Source organism: Arachis ipaensis, chromosome B4, assembly GCF_059453495.1.
Source record: "Arachis ipaensis isolate K30076 ecotype BB chromosome B4, ASM5945349v1, whole genome shotgun sequence".
Classification (NCBI taxonomy): Eukaryota; Viridiplantae; Streptophyta; class Magnoliopsida; order Fabales; family Fabaceae; genus Arachis; species Arachis ipaensis.
This window is the reverse complement of record NC_142439.1, coordinates 66,502,105-66,519,060: the sequence shown is the minus strand read 5'-3', so window position 1 is coordinate 66,519,060 and position 16,956 is coordinate 66,502,105. Positions and strand designations below refer to the sequence as shown.

At 40.1% G+C, this 16,956-nt stretch overlaps 1 protein-coding gene and 1 pseudogene across 1 annotated transcript; both read right to left on the bottom strand.

Moving 5' to 3' along the window:
* Positions 1-870, bottom strand: LOC148567759 (zinc finger BED domain-containing protein RICESLEEPER 2-like; annotated as a pseudogene).
* A 25-nt stretch (positions 871-895) lies between these two features.
* On the bottom strand, positions 896-1,914 carry LOC107614337 (zinc finger BED domain-containing protein RICESLEEPER 2-like). The gene is made up of 2 exons (XM_088484616.1): positions 992-1,914; positions 896-917 (listed from the first exon to the last, which is right to left on the bottom strand). Exons 1-2 carry the CDS (start codon positions 1,912-1,914, stop codon positions 896-898), a joined length of 945 nt encoding a protein of 314 aa, XP_088340742.1.
* Between the last annotated feature and the right edge of the window lie 15,042 nt (positions 1,915-16,956).

Genomic DNA, 16,956 nt, shown 5'->3' with positions numbered 1-16,956 from the left:
TCATCTAAAGCAATCTCCTGTGCAGACTAAGGCTTCTACCATTCTAGGTGTTAAGGAACTGCGGTATGGATCGAGGACTCTTCCTCCAGTACTAAATGCAGACTCCGAAGCTACCGTAGAAACAGGTATAGCCAATACCTCACGAGCCATATTTCCAAGAATTGGAAATCGGGTTTAGTTGACCTTCCACCAGTTTAGTATATCGAACTTATGGGAGTATGGCTCGCATTCTTCTTGTAAATATCTATCAAGTTCAGATCTTGTATTTGTTCTGCGACCGGTTGCTTGCAGAAAAAAGCCCATGCCATGAAGATCGGTATTAATGTTGTTGGCTTGAACTTCTTGCGTATCAGCTTCACTTGCTTCCCCAGAACTTTGGTATTGCTGATAGAGTAACTTTATGCACTTGGACAACTTTGACTTCAATTCGCCTCCTTTTTCTTCTCCAAAGAAGTAATCCAAGAAATAGTTGACATACTCAATCTTTTGCATTGGATTAAGTACGATAGCAATCAATAACAACATATTCACCGAATCAGGATTGCCCCAATACTTCTCATACTTAACCCTCATCCTTTCTGCCATTGACATAGTACTAAAATCAACAGAATCACAAGAATGACGAATAAATCGTCCAATTGCAAATACTTCCTTCATATACATATCACTGGTAACATATAAGGTACCAAAAACACGTATAGTGGCATCACTGAACACTCGCAAAAATGGTACAATGGACTCAGCATACTCCCAGTCTGAATCAGAAGGAACACCTCTCCCTTTTCCTCCATTCATCTCTCCTATATAGTTATTATCTTTCAAAGCAAGCAACTCAAATGCTTTGCGATGCTTCAAAGCTACCTCTAACATTTGATAGGTAGAATTCCACCTAGTCTCAACATCCATGCAAGGCAAGCCTTTATATTGGATTTTTTCTAGTTCAACACACTTTTGAAATCTACTAGCTCTAGATGGAGAAGATCTAACATACTTTACTGCACTACGAATCCTCAAGACTGATTCATCAATCTCTTTCAACCCCTCTTTTACAATTAAGTTTATAATATGTGCACAACACCTCATATGAATAAATTCACCATTCAAAATAATGCTATTCCAAGAATTCAATCGCTGCTTCAGATATTTAATTGCAACATCGTTAGAGGAGGCATTATCAACTGTCACACTAAAGACCCGATTCAAATTCCAATTATTTAAACAAGATTCAATTGTTGCTCCTATAACCTCTCCTGAATGACTTGTCACATGACAAAAATTAAGTATTTTTTTATGTAATTTCCAATCCAAATCAACAAAGTGTGCTGTCAAACTCATATAAGTAAAATTTTGAATTGAAGTCCAAGTGTCAGTGGTTAGACATACTCTACCACAATTTGCCGAAAGAAAATCTTGCAACTTCATCTTCTCTTCAACATAAAGAGCTCCAATGTCACGTGCTAACGTAGTCCGTGAAGGAACTTTGAATCTTGCTTGTAGGGCATGCACAAATTTTCGGAATTTCGGGCTTTCAACGAAGCGAAATGGTAGCTCTTCCCCAATAAATATTTCCACAAGTGCCCTTCGAGCCTCCTCTTGGTCAAATTTGGAAGCACTGGGTGAATTTAAAACACCACGCTCATCTATAGTCGGTGTGGTCGTTGTTTTTCTTCTTTTGTTCGAATCATTATTAGGATTTTTCTTGCATCTTCTCAAATGACCACCCATTGAGCTGGTTCCATTCCCATATTGTATTAAGCTACCACAATATTTGCATTTAGCCTTCTTCTCGGTAGCATTCTCTACATCAAAATGATCCCAGACAGCTGACCGATTCTTACGAACACCTGACGGTGGAGAAGATGGTTGAATGCTAGCGGACATCCCTGTTGCTTCAATATTACTATTTTCAGTCATCTTGCTCTGCATATAAAGCAAGGTGTACATAACTCAAAATTTGGTGCCAAACATGCTAAAATTAACACAAACTAATCCAAAAAAAACAGCAGCCAATAAAACTTCAACATTAACTCTACCTTATCCCTATAAAAAGTAGTCACTCAAGCATCAGAATATGTTTAGTAAACTAAATTAGACAATTATTCTTAATTCTGATCAACACACACTGAAACCAAAAATTAAAAATTAAAAAACAACCCTCCGAAACCTTTCCAAACCAGCACGGCAGCCCCTGATTTCCTGGATTTTATTTTATATCTAGTTCTGCTCATGAATCTCAGCCATCCCTTTTTTTTTAACCTATTAATTTTAGAGTGCAATAGCTTCCATCTTCTGTTACACATTCAGAAAGGGGTTTAAAGAAAATGGAAGCTAGCAAGTTAAGTCTTCATTTGCTATCCTATATTTAAGTCTTCATTTGCTATCATATTCCACACCTCAGCTTAAAAGTTCATAATTGCATTTAATAAAAATATATCTAAAAGCTAATCCTAAAACTATAAAGTACCTAATAAAATAATGTTGAAAGGCATACATAAAATGTAAAATTTACACCACTATAACGATTATATCAACATGCTACAAGGTTTCATTACCAGATACAACAACAGATAAGGTTAAAATAGAAAACTTAACGGGGTTCAATTAACCTATCATGATAGGAAGCCCTGCAAGCACATGCTCTATGAACAATGAATAATTCAAGTGGCAAATACAAATATCTCAAATTTCAACAAGCAGAATAATGAAATTCATACTACTAAAGAGCAAACTGAATTGATAAGTTAACAATTTGTTTACATGTTAAATCTCATATTAATGTTTGATATTCTGTGTAGACATGATAATGCAACCAAGGAAATATTGAATAAAGATAAAGCATTTAATATAATAGATTGGATTCAACTAGAGGAAGCTATATTTGGACTTTCAAATGTTCTAGTTTTTCATAACTCTCCCCAATCCCCATCCCCAAATTAAAACAAATACTAGTACTATGCATGCCACCTCCATCTATCTCTATAACAATACTAGCTATTACTGTATGAACTAAATAATTTAGTTAAGTGTTACGAGTAAAAATATTGGTCAAGCCCAATTAGGATAGTTTCAATGACTATAAATACAGATAGTTTCAAAATTAGACCTTTTAGTGTGGCAGCTGCTAAACAATTAGGAGCAGAACAAGATAGCAGCAGAACAAGATAGCAGCAGAACAAGACAGCAGCAGTGTTTCATATCAACAAAATTAAGGTGGGGACTAGTGAAAGCAAGCACTCCTAAGTCCTAAGATCTTGAGTTGTTTCCATTGCCTATATTATAGTTGCTACTTGCTAGAGCGAGATATTCAAGGCAGTAAATAATGATAAGAAAAAGAAGGCCAAGGCAGAACACAGTTAATGATTTTTCAGAACAAAATTCTATTTACAACAAAAATCAGAACAACAAAGCCAGAAACATGTATAAGATAAGTTAGTTTTCTTCAACTAAATAATGATTTTTCATATGATTGCTAATTGAACCACAGTTAATACACTTCTTACTAAAGTTCTTGAATCAATGTCACCATTTGAAGTGTTCTTACTATCCCTCTTATGCAGCATTTTTCAAATTCATCATTCATCCCTGCAACTTCAACTACTAGTCTATTTCTTATGTAGCATTGTTCAAATTCATCATTCATCCCTGCAACTTCAACTACTAGTCTATCTAATTCTAATTCCTATAAGAGATTAGGAGATTGGTTGTTGGTTATATAACCAAGTAGCACAATACATATAGAACACTTACCTATTGGCTTAAATCAGCAAGTAGATTTTTTATGAAATCAAGTTTTAGGGGGGTTCAATTTGAAAATTCATACACCGTATATAAACAACTAGCGCTACATATATACTGTATATATTATGGTACATGCATGAACCAAAAAATTAATAAATGAGCATGGCAATCAGTTCATCAAGGATTCAACAAAACAGAACAAATCAGTATACTCATGAAGGAACAAAACAGAACAAATCAACAAAATAGAAAAAACCCAAATAAAACTCAGAACTCAGAACCAAGGGCAAGGAGGAGGCTTACCTCAATTGATGAGCATGAGCTCCGGCGAGCCACCAACGAAAGAAGAAGAGAACCAAAAAAGAGAGAAGACAGAGTCGCGAATGGGAGGTTGAGGCAGAGAGACAGAGTCTCGAATCAAAGTGAAGACTATAGACTCGAAGAGGTAGAGGCCGACGAACCACCGGCGAGCTCCGACGAGAGGCAGAGAGGAAGAAATGTTGACGGTGGCGAATAGTGGATTTGGGAACCACCGGCGAGCTCCGACGAGAGGCAGAGAGGAAGAAATGTTGACGGTGGCGAAGAGTGGATTTGGTTTTGTTGAATGGATTTGTCGAAGAGGAGAAGACTCAATTAGGGTTTTTTTAGATCCGGATCTTAATTTGGATCTGGATCTGGATCCGGATTTAAAACCATTTAAATGGATTGGATCAAAAACCAAATTATAAAATAAATGTAATTTGGTTTGGATTTTTTTTGGTTTAAAACTGGTTTTTTTAAAATGGTTTGGTTTGGATTTGGTTTAAAATCCAAAATATGGATTTTTTTGCCCACCCCTATTAGTAACTATGTCTTAAAGTTATGAATGTCCTATGAATCCATCACCTCTCTTAATTTAAAAAATGTTTTAATTCAAAAGAACAAGAAGTACATGAGTTTTGAATTTATCCTTGAACTTAGTTAAATTATATTGATGTGGTGACAATACTTTTTGTTTTTTGAATGAATGCTTGAACACTGCATATGTCTTTTGAAGTTGTTGTTCATGAATGTTAAATATGTTGGCTCTTGAAAGAATGATGACAAGGAGACATGTTATTTGATAATCTGAAAAATCATAAAAATGATTCTTGAAGCAAGAAAAAGCAGTGAATACAAAAGCTTGCAGAAAAAAAAATGAAAAACAATGGCGAAAAAAAATAGAAAGAAAAAGAAAAAGCAAGCAGAAAAAGCCAAAAGCTCTTAAAACCAAAAGGCAAGAGCAAAAAGCCAGTAAACCTTAAAACCAAAAGGCAAGGGTAATAAAAAAGGATCCAAGGCTTTGAGCATCAGTGGATAGGAGGGCCTAAAGGAATAAAATCCTGGCCTAAGTGGCTAAACCAAGCTGTCCCTAACCATGTGCTTGTGGCGTGAAGGTGTCAAGTGAAAACTTGAGACTGAGTGGTTAAATTCAAGGTCCAAAGCAAAAGCAGAGTGTGCTTAAAAACCTTGGACGCCTCTAATTGGGGACTATAGCAAAGCTGAGTCACAATCTGAAAAGGTTCACCCAGTTATGTGTCTGTGGCATTTATGTATCCGGTGGTAATACTGGAAAACAAAGTGCTTAGGGCCACGGCCAAGACTCATAAAGTAGCTGTGTTCAAGAATCAACATACTGAACTAGGAGAATCAATAACACTATCTGAACTCTGAGTTCCTATAGATGCCAATCATTCTGAACCTCAATGGATAAAGTGAGATGCCAAAACTATTCAAGAAGCAAAAAGCTACAAGTCCCGCTCATCTGATTGGAGCTATGTTTCATTGATATTTTGAAATTTATAGTATATTCTCTTCTTTTTATCCTATTTGATTTTCAGTTGCTTGGGGACAAGCAACAATTTAAGTTTGGTGTTGTGATGAGCGGATAATTTATACGCTTTTTAGCATTGTTTTTAGTATGTTTTTAGTAGAATCTAGTTACTTTTAGGGATGTTTTCATTAGTTTTTATGTTAAATTCACATTTCTGGACTTTACTATGAGTTTGTGTGTTTTTCTATGATTTCAGGTATTTTCTGGCTGAAATTGAGGGACTTGAGCAAAAATCAGATTCAGAGGTAGAAGAAGGACTGCTGATGCTGTTGGATTCTGACCTCCCTGCACTCAAAGTGGATTTTTTGGAGCTACAGAACTCAAAATGGTGTGCTTTTAATTGCGTTGGAAAGTAGACATCCAGGGATTTCCAGCAATATATAATAGTTCATACTTTGGCCGCGTTTAGACGACGCAAAAGGGCGTTGAACGCCAGTTCTATGCTACAGTCTGGAGTTAAACGCCAGAAACACGTCACAACCCAGAGTTGAATGCCAGAAACACGTTACAAAGTGGCGTTCAACTCCAAGAATGACCTCTCCACGTGTAAACTTCAAGCTCAGCCCAAGCACACACCAAGTGGGTGATGCCAAGGCATCATAGGCTAGTTTCACTAGCATTTTTCTGTTAGTTTCAGTTGTTTTATGCATTTTCTTGAGCTTAAAGTAACCAAAAATGGTTAAATGAAGAACAAAGCAATGAACCATCCAAACAACATGATTTTGATGCATATTCCATGAGTTTTAGTTATAATACTTAAATACTATGAATGGAAGATTTCTCATGAAATTTTGCAAGACTTTGATGCAATTGTTTGGATGATTTCAGGGAAGAAGAGGCTAAGCAAGGAAGCAACAAAATCAATGAAGGAAGCTTGAATATCACATGTGGAGTTTAAGTTCCAGTTTAAGCCTAAACTAGAGCTTAAACGTCAAAATCATGAAGGATAAGAAATGCTGGAATTGAAGTTTAACCTCCAGTTTGACCTTAAACTGGAGGTTAAACGCCAGAATGAAAAGCCTCACTAAAGAAGCATTCCACGTTTAACCTCCAGTTTGACCTCAAACTGGAGGTTAAACGCCAGAATGATGATACCACTCAGGGAGGAGTTCCACGTTTAACCTCCAGTTTGACCTCAAACTGGAGGTTAAACGCCAGAACCAGGAAGAGTACCAGGGAGCCATTCCACATTTAAGCTCCAGTTTGACCTCAAACTGGAGCTTAAACGTGTTCGACAGCTTTTCTCCTCCAGGGGTGCTCTCTCCATTTCCACGTTTAACCTCCAGTTTGACCCCAAACTGGAGGTTAAACGTGTTCGACACCTCCAGGGCTACCATTCTAAGCTTCCACGTTTAACCTCCAGTTTGACCTCAAACTGGAGGTTAAACGTGTTCGACCTCCAGTATGCCTCCACCCTTTTCCACGTTTAACCTCCAGTTTGACCTCAAACTGGAGGTTAAACGTGTTCGACCTCCAGGGCTGCCCTTCCTATTTCCACGTTTAAGCTTCAGTTTAACCTTAAACTGAAGCTTAAACGTGTTCGACTACATGACTCTCCAGGGCTACCTTCTTCCATTTCCACGTTTAAGCTTCAGTTTAACCTTAAACTGAAGCTTAAACGTGCTTCTACAAAAAGCCTCACTGGAAGTGTCTGGCGTTTAAGCTGCAGTTTAAGCTTAAACTACAACTTAAACGCCACTCTTGGAAAAGGTTTCTGGGCCAAAAATATTGTGATTTAAGTTAGTCTTTGAGCACAAATATTAACTTAAACTTACTTTGGTATGAAACCCAATTGAATATCATGGTTTATGGGATTGGGCCTGAAGGATTGATGAGTTTGAAATCTCAATTTATTGAGTCATGTGTCATTATTTGCTTATCACTAAGTTGGCTCAATAAAAGTTACAGGAATTGGATCAACAACCTCATCAAGATTATGGATCATAAACCCAAGGCAAAAGGAAAGCAAGGAGAGGCCTCAAAGCCCAAGAAGCACAACTGAAGCTCAATATAGAAAGTGTATAAATAGGATAGAAGTTAAGTTAGAGGGGACTTTTACTTTCACTGGTAGCTAGTTTTCCTTTTCTTTGTAATTGAATTCAGAGCTATGATTCACTAAACCCCTTTCATTGGGTTAGGGAGCTCTATTGTAATTCAATGAATCAATAATAGTTTATCTTCTTCTTCAATCTTTTCTCTTGAATTTTGTTAGAAAGCTTCTCGATCTAATTCCATTGAGTAGTTGTCTTGGGAAAGAAACTACCCATACTTGGAATCCTTCGGAGCCTTGGGAAAGGAATGGAGGATTCATGCTAGAGAAGCTTTCTCACAGTGAATTGGATTGGGGTTTGGATGGATATTGTGACATGTAATCCTACCAAATTGTGGTTCATGAAATTGTGTGGTATAATCAGTGATCAAGCGTCATCTCTTCTTATGAACATTTAAACCAAGGGATTGGGAATTTGTTTGTTTTTAGAGAGAATTGGTGAGCCAAGGGATTGGGATCCAATCATATAAGATTGCCAAGCAAAATTCAATGAACGCATTGGTTGAGGAAGAGATAAACATGTTTTGATTCGGAGATCTCAATATCTCCTATAACCCAATGAATTCCCCATTTCTGATTTCCACTTTCTCTTTACATTCTGCTACTCAATTCATGCAATCACCCCCATTCCCTTTTAATTTCAGCAATTTAGTTTCTGCTCTTTAATTCATGCAATTTAAGATTCCGCCATTTCAATTTCTTGTCATTTACTTTTCCCGCCAATTTTACATTCCGCAATACTCATCTCAATCTTGATTCCGCTCAACTAGAACACACTTCTAATCCGAATTGCTCATTCAACCAATCCTTGTGGGATTCGACCTCACTCTATTGTGAGTTTTTACTTGACGATAACCGGTGCACTTGCCGGAAGGAATTTTGCCGATCGTGCAATTTCCTAAATCGTAGCATAACTAGTTTATGTGCATCAGTGGGCCCCAGAAGTGGATTTATGCATCAATTACTTACTTCTGCACTCCATAGATTAAGGTGTGCAGCTCTCCTGTTCCTCATGATTTAATGCAAAGTACTACTATTTTCTATTCAATTCAACTTATTCCGCTTCTAAGATATCCATTCGCACCCAAGAACATGATGAATGTGATGATTATGTGACGCTCATCATCATTCTCACTTATGAACGCGTGCCTGACAAACACTTCTGTTCTACATGCAACCAAGCTAGAATGAGTATCTCTTAGATATCTAATACAGGGGACTGAGTCCGAGTTATTAGTATCTTCGTGGTATAAGTTAGAACCCATGGATGGCCATTCCTGAGATCCGGAAAGTCTAAACCTTGTCTGTGGTATTCCGAGTAGGATCTGGGAAGGGTTGACTGTGACGAACTTCAAACTCGCGAGTGCTGGGCATAGTGACAGATGCAAAAGGATAGTAAATCCTATTCCAGTATGATCGAGAACCTCCAGATGATTAGCCATGCCATGACAGATCATTTGGACCATTTTCACAGAGAGGATGGGATGTAGCCATTGACAATGGTGATGCCCTTACAGAAAGCTTGCCATGGAAAGGAGTAAGACTGATTGGATGAAGACAGCGGGAAAACAGAGATTCAGAGGAACGAAAGCATCTCTATACTCTTATCTAAAATTCTCACCAATTTATTACATCAGTATTTCTATCTTTATTTTCTGTTTATTTATTATTATTATTCGAAAACTCCATAACCATTTGATATCCGCCTGACTGAGATTAACAAGATGACCATAGCTTGCTTCATACCGACAATCTCCGTGGGATCGATCCTTACTCACGTAAGGTTTTATTACTTGGATGACCCAGTGCACTTGCTGGTTAGTTGTGCGAAGTTGTGAAGTTATGTTTGGACCATGGTAATGTGCACCAGTTATTGGCGCCATTGCCAGGGAGAGAACGAACAACAAATTTTACAACCTCAGAGTAACAATTTCGCATACCAAAAGTTAACCACCTATCCTTACCCGGTCAGAAACGGGAGAAGAGCTCATCTTGTACTTAGTTGTCGTTGATAAGGCAGTAGCCTCAGAACTGGTACGAAAAGATGAAGTCCGATAGCATCCTATTTATTTCACTAGTAAAGTCTTACAAGGGCTAGAGTTAAGATATTCTAGCATCTAGGAGGCTCCGACCTTACTTCCAGGGGCACATAATAAGAGTCTAAACAAACCACCCCATGAAACAAATTCTTTAGAAAACGGACATAGCAAGTCGAATGGTACAATGGGCCATAGAACTATCTGAGTTTGACTAAAGGTATAAAACTCGGACAGCCATCAAAGCTCAATGCCTCACCGACTTCATAGCAGAATACTCAAGTGACAAGAATGAAAACTCCACTGCTTAGAATCTTTATGTAGATGGATCCTCCGATAAAGTCGGGAGTGGTGCGGACATCATACTGGTCAATGAAAAGGGGACTTCAATAGAGCTTTCCCTAAAGTTTGAATTCCCTACTTCCAACAATCGAGCTGAGTATGAAGCCCTGATCACAGGCCTGAAACTCGCCAAAGAAGTTGGGTCAACCAAAGTGGTAGTCTTCAGTGATTCTCAGATAGTAACTTCTCAAACCAATGGAGAGTACCAGGTAAAAGATCCCAATATGAAGAGATACTTGAGAAAACACTTGAGCATCTTAAGCAATTTCTTGATACCGAGGTCCGACATATAACTCGGGAACGTAATAGCAGAGGAGATGCCCTTTCTAAATTGGCGACTACCAAACCAGGATGAAATAACAGATGTTTGATACAAGAAACTCTCAAGGAGCTCTCAATTATCAAGTTGGATAACAAGTTGGACATTCTACCTATCTCCGGCTTAAACCTCGGATAGATGACTCCCTTTATCGAATATCTAAAATTTGACATCCTTCCCAAGGAACAAAAGGAAGCCAAGAGAATTCAGAAGGAAGCACAGAACTACACATTGGTACAAAATGTCCTTTACAGAAGAGGAGTATCCACACCTTTGTTAAAATGTGTTCCGACTTGCAAAACTGAAGAAGTCTTGGAGGAAGTGCATAATGGCATCTGTGAAAACCATCTTGGAGCATGATCTCTAGCTAGGAAGGTAGTCCGAGCTGGATTCTTCTGGTGAACCTTGCAAAAGGACGCGACCAACTTTGTCTGCCTTGCCAGATGCATGCCAACTTCCACATCGCTACCCACGAAGAGCTCATTAGCGTAACCTCTCCATGGCCTTTTACGAAATGGAGCTTGGACCTACTAAGATCTTTTCCCCAAGCCCTGGACAGGTTAAGTACCTCATTGTGGGAGTGGATTACTTCACCAAGTGGATAGAAGCGAAACTAGTACCTACTACCACAGCTCAAAGAAATTGGAAATTCCCATACAAGAATATCATTATTCGATTCAGAGTTTCTCACTCCATTTCCACAAATAATGGTACACAGTTCACCGTGTAACACCCTAATATTCAAATCCTTATGCTCGAGTCATAAGTAAATGATAATAAGGTGGTACGACTCTCAAGGTAGATTTTTAATACATAATTATAAATAAAATTAAAAGGAGTATTAATCGAGAAGCCTGAAAAAAGTGAAAATAAAAAAATGTGAAGTCGAAAGTGATATACAGATAACGGCATTAAGGAGAATAAGAGAAGGACAGTATATGGATATATAACATAAGTAAATAGTCACTAGTCACGACCCGCGAAGTTTAGGCCGGCTAGGATACAATATGAAAGTAGTTGTTCCGAGGGTTGCCTAAAACTGTAGGTCGATCTCGGACGAGATCTTCTGTGCTGGTCGGGGCTGACGTGTCCGGCTAGTGAGTGGCGGCCGGAGCTGTCGTGTCCGACTTATTGGACTGGCTGCACTGCTGATCCTTTGTCACCGGAGGGTGGGGGTACCTGCAAGAGACTCCGATGCTTAAGTTAGCATGGGTATTAAACAGGTTTTTAGTTGAATCAGAGTATGAGTTATACCTGGGTGCTCCAGTGTATTTATAATGGTGTAGAGTGACCTTTTTAGATAAGATAAGTTGGTTATCTTATCTTATCTTTGGGTGAGGTCAGCTTATCTTCAAGGGAACCACTCTAATCTCTATAGGCTTGGGTCGCCTTTGGATTTGGGTCGTGCTCCTCTTATTTGGGCCCTTTATTTGGGCTTTCCTGGCAGTTTGGCCAAGCTCTTTGAGAAGAGGTCGGATAGCCTGACCTGAAGAGGTCGGTCGCTTTATTATTGAACATCCCGGGTCGGATAGCTCGACCCAGGGTGTGAACAGTGCCCCTGCTCGAGCTCGGTCTTTCTTTTTGAGGTCGAGTCCTAGTTCTTTAAGACTTTGATCCTTCTTTGATGAAGCCGAACTCGAGCATTTGTCGATTTCTTTCTTTGTAGAATTTTCCTTTTTTGAATGTGGAACGTTTTCTTCTGAAAGCGCGCTCTTTTATATTAGCGCTCTGTTCTTGGGAACGTGCGAGGGTTTAGTACCTTCATTAATTGGTTTTAATTGCCCCATTTCCCTTGGCTTTTTATTTTGAACCTTACACACAGAAACGGTTTCTCTTCTCCGTTTTTACTTGTAACTTCCCTTTTCTTTCTCCCTTTCTGTTTCCTAAAGTTTGTGGTTTTCATCTTTCTTCTTTGCAACGTCATTTGGTGATTTCTTGGTGTCTCTCTTTGCTCGGAAGGTGATTCTGTCCCTTCGTCTTCGATCTTCTACAAAACTTCTTCCTTTGTTCAGGTTGGTTCTTCTTTTCATCCTTTTATCTAATAAGGCTTTGATTCTGACTGAATGTGCGTTTGGGAAAGCTAGAACCTTTTGGTAGTATTCTGTTTGCTTGTTACTGTGATGTATTTTTTCTAGTTTCTTTTTCGTCTTTATGCATATTCCTGGTATTTCTGTTGAGGCTTTCTTCCACTTTACATGTTCTGCTGTTGCTTCTGGTTGTTTTTTTGAGCCTTTGAAAAACTGTGTTTGTTTACTTCTACAAAGATTGCCCCTTTTCGCCCTTTTGTAAGAGATGATCGATGCTTTGTTTTACTTTGTTTGTTCGGAGGGGGACTTTATTTCTCTAAAAAGGTTGCATCTTTGATGATATTTTGTTGTTTAGTAGCTTCATTCGTTGATCAAAACTGAGATAGTGAATCTGGGAGGTAGTTTATCTTAATGATCTGTGGCTCATAGCTTTCTTCTCAAAGTGTCGCTTTAGTTGAAAGAAAAGAAAAAAAAGGTTTATTGTTTTCTTGTTAGGACGTATCGAGATGTAGGCTTGTAGGTTTCCTGAGTCCCTGTCCTGCTAACTGCCTCCAAAGGATGCCCCTGGATCTTCTTGGTGTGGGTCCTAGGGTTTCCTTTTGATGCTTGTACTGCGTTGGATTATGTTGGCCGAGTTGTTTTGATTTCGTCTGAGATGTTTTTTAGTAATCCAATCTTCTTTTCTTGTTTGTAGGACTAGTTGGCCATGTCTTCTCGCAAAAATATTATAGAGATGTCTTCTAAAGTTCCTGAGGGGATGTCCGATTGGCTGGACTCCCTTGCCTTAATGTGTGTTTCTGTGGTGGATGCTGAATTTATTGTAGAGCTTAGAAAACATCATAGGTTTTGTGGTAGCGGTGCCAAGGAGAGGGATTACGAGCTTGTAGTGCCTGACTCTGACAAGAGGGTTTGTTTTCCAACCTCGGTCGAGGGGGAGCGTCCCTTCTTCTATGCATATGAATATTTCTTCAGCCAGTTGGATATTACATTTCCCTTTACTGCTTTTGAGATTGATTTGTTGTGGTCGTGTAACGTCGCCCCGTCCCAGCTTCATCCAAATTCCTGGGGCTTTGTTAAGATCTTTCAGCTGCTTTGTTAGGAGTTAGGTGTTACACCTTCTCAGACTCTTTTCCTCTATCTTTTTGTTTCGGCCAAGCCCGGGGCTTCTTCTAAAAAGAAAGCTTCTTGGGTTTCTTTTAGATCTGCCCAGGGACATAAAGTTTTTGCCATGTACGATGAGTCCTTTAAAGACTTTAAGAACTATTTCTTTAAAGTTTGAGCTGTTGAGGGGGCCCGCCCCTTTTTCCTTGATGAGAATGATGAGCCTGCTTTTCCTCTAGAATGGCAAAAGAATGTGACAGTGTCTCGTTATACTTGGGAGATGCTTGACGAGGTTGAGCGGGCTTTTGTTATTGTTCTTGAAGATATATGGGGGGAACCTCCCCACCTTGATACCAAAAAGTTTCTGGGGACCCGTCCCTGGTCCAAATTGCGTTGGGTATTATCTGACTTGTTTTTGTCCTTGTTTTCTAGCTTCGCCTTCTTTTCTTTGCGATTGTAACCCCTTACTATGGTTGATTCTGTTTTTCAGAGATGTCTAAAAATAATGACTCCATGAAGGCCAGGAAGGCTGCTGCCGCTAAAAACATGTCGGTCAAGGTGGAAGGTGTTCATACCCTGGGTCGAGCTATCCGACCCGGGATGATCGGCGACAAAGCGACCGACCTCTTCAGGTCAAACTATCCGACCTCTTCTCAAAAAGAGCTCGGTCAAATCGACAGGAAGGCCCAAGAAGGCCCAAACAGAGGAACACGACCCAAATCCAAAGGCCGTCCAAGCCTATAGAGATAAGGGCGGTTCCCTTGAAGATAAGCTGACCTCAACTCAAAGATAAAGATAAGATAAGAGAACTAACTTATCTTATCTAGAAAGGTCACTCTACAACCACTATAAATATACTAGAGCACCTAGGTATAACTCATACTCTGATTCTACATAAAAACCTGCTTAATACCCGTGCTAACTTAAGCATCGGAGTCTCTTGAAGGTACCCCCCACCCTCCGGTGGCCAAGGATCAGCAGTGCAGCAAGTCCAACAAGTCGGACACAACAGTTCCGACCATCACCAGCCAGCCAGACATGTCATCTCTGACCAGTACAGAAGATCTCATCCGAGATCGACCTCCAGTTTTAGGTGACCCTCGGAACATTGGCACCGTTGCTGGGGAACCTGGAAGTTATCCCAATACCATGGCGGACGGCCATGACAACGACCACGATTCAGATCTAGAAAACAGAACGCCGCACAAGAATATGGACACTACACTGAAGGATGCTCCGGAATCCAACGGGGACAAAAACTCATCAAATCCTGGGGTAATAGAAGCACTTTAAGATCGTTTAAAGCAACTCGAAAAAGAAACCCAACAACAACGAGAGGTCGGGAAGGATCTACAAAGAGAGGTACGGCGGTGTCGAGAATTGGAAAATAAACTACTGCAACTAGAAGCCGATCTCAAATCAAAAGCTCCTCGGACCGTTCCTGAGGAAAATTCACGCAAAGAACAAGATCCATTCACCAGGGAAATCATGAAGACCAAAATTCCAAAGGACTTCAAACTCCCGGATATGATTTTGTATGATGGCACCACAGATCCCAACCATCATCTCAGCAATTTCAGAAGCAGAATGTACCGCACCGATGCCTCAGATGCCGTTCGCTGTAAAGCCTTTCCAACAACTCTCACGAAGACAGCAATCAGATGGTTCGACAACCTACCTCCCAAGTCCATCTCAAACTTTGACGACCTGGCCAAAAAGTTCCTAGCCAGATTTTCCATCTAGAAAGATAAGGCCAAGCACGCTCCCAGTTTACTAGGGATCAAGCAAGGAGATCGGGAGAGCCTCCGCAACTACATGGAAAGATTCAACAAAACATGCATGGACATACAAAGCTTACCAACAGAGGCCGCCATCATGGGACTCATCAACGGCCTACGAGAGGGACCTTTTAGCCAATCTATATCAAAGAAGTACCCTACCTCATTAGACGAAGTCCAAGAGCGAGCAGAAAAATATATCAACATGGAAGAAAACGCTCGATTGGGAGAAACCTCAAAATATAGGACCCCCTACCGAGATAAAGACAAAGAATCCAAAAGGAAAGAAGATCGACAAGGGAAGAAAATAAAAAAATACCATAATTACACTCCTCTCAGGACATCCCTGGTTGACGTATACAAAGAAATCTATCACACAGAGAAAATCCCCCCAGCACGGCCACTCAAAGGCAAAAGGGGAGGAGGAAACCGGAAGGAATATTGTGAATACCATCGAGTCCGAGGGCACTCCACCAACGAATACTTCGACTTAAAAAATATCATAGAAAAATTGGTAAGAGAAGGAAAATTAGATCGATTTCTGGCCACCCGAGATGATGATCAAAGAAAGAGACGAAGGGATGAAGATGCCGAACAAACTGAACGATCACCTCGGACACCAGAAAGACACGTCCACATGATACACGACGGATTCGCAGGAGGTGGGATCTCCAAATCATCTCGCAAGAGATATCTCAAAGAAGTATATCATGTCGAGGGAAAGGAGGAAGCACCCGACATCCCCGCAATAACGTTCACTAAAGAAGACGCATCCGGCATCATCTCAGGACACGATGATCCCATGGTCATCACTATCATATTGGCAAATGCCAATTTACACTGCACATAAATAGACTAAGGGAGTTCTGCCGACATCTTATTCAAAACAGCCTTCGACAAACTCGGCTTTGAAGAAAAGGAACTTAAAGCATATCCGAACAGTCTGTTTGGACTAGGAGATACCCCGGTTCAACCACTGGGATACGTATCACTGCATACAACCTTCGGAAAAGGGAACCAATCCAGGACCCTCAAAATAGACTACATCGTGGTCAATGTAAGTTCAGCCTACAATGCTCTCATAGGTCGGACAACACTCAATCAACTCAGTGCAATAGTCTCGACTCCACATCTATGCATAAAATTCCCAACTACAGAGGGGATAGCCATGATAAAAGCAGATCAAAAGATGGCACGCCGCTGTTATAACAAAAGTCTAAACCTCAGAGGCAGAGGAGAAGAGTTTCATACAATTGAGCTTGGTGGAGAGCGACGAGAAGAACTCCGTCCACAGCCAGAAGGCGATATAGAGAAGGTTCAGATCGGAGACACCTCGGACAAAACAACTAATATCGGGACGATCCTAAGAGGAGACTCAAAAGAATTACTGATACAATTCTTACGCGATAATGTTGATCTCTTTGCATGGAAAGCCGCAGACATGCCAGGCATAGACCCCAAGCTAATGTGCCACAAGTTGGCGGTCTATCCAGGATCTCGGCCGGTGCAGCAGAGACGAAGAAAACTTGGGCCAGAGCGATCCCAAGCTGTGGAAGAGCAGGTACAGGCTCTACTGGAGGCAGGATTCATAAGAGAAGTCAAGTACCCACTATGGCTAGCCAATGTCGTCTTGGTGAAAAAATCAAATGGGAAGTGGCGGATGTGTACCGATTACACCGATCTCAACAAAGCCTGCCCAAAAGATCCTTACCC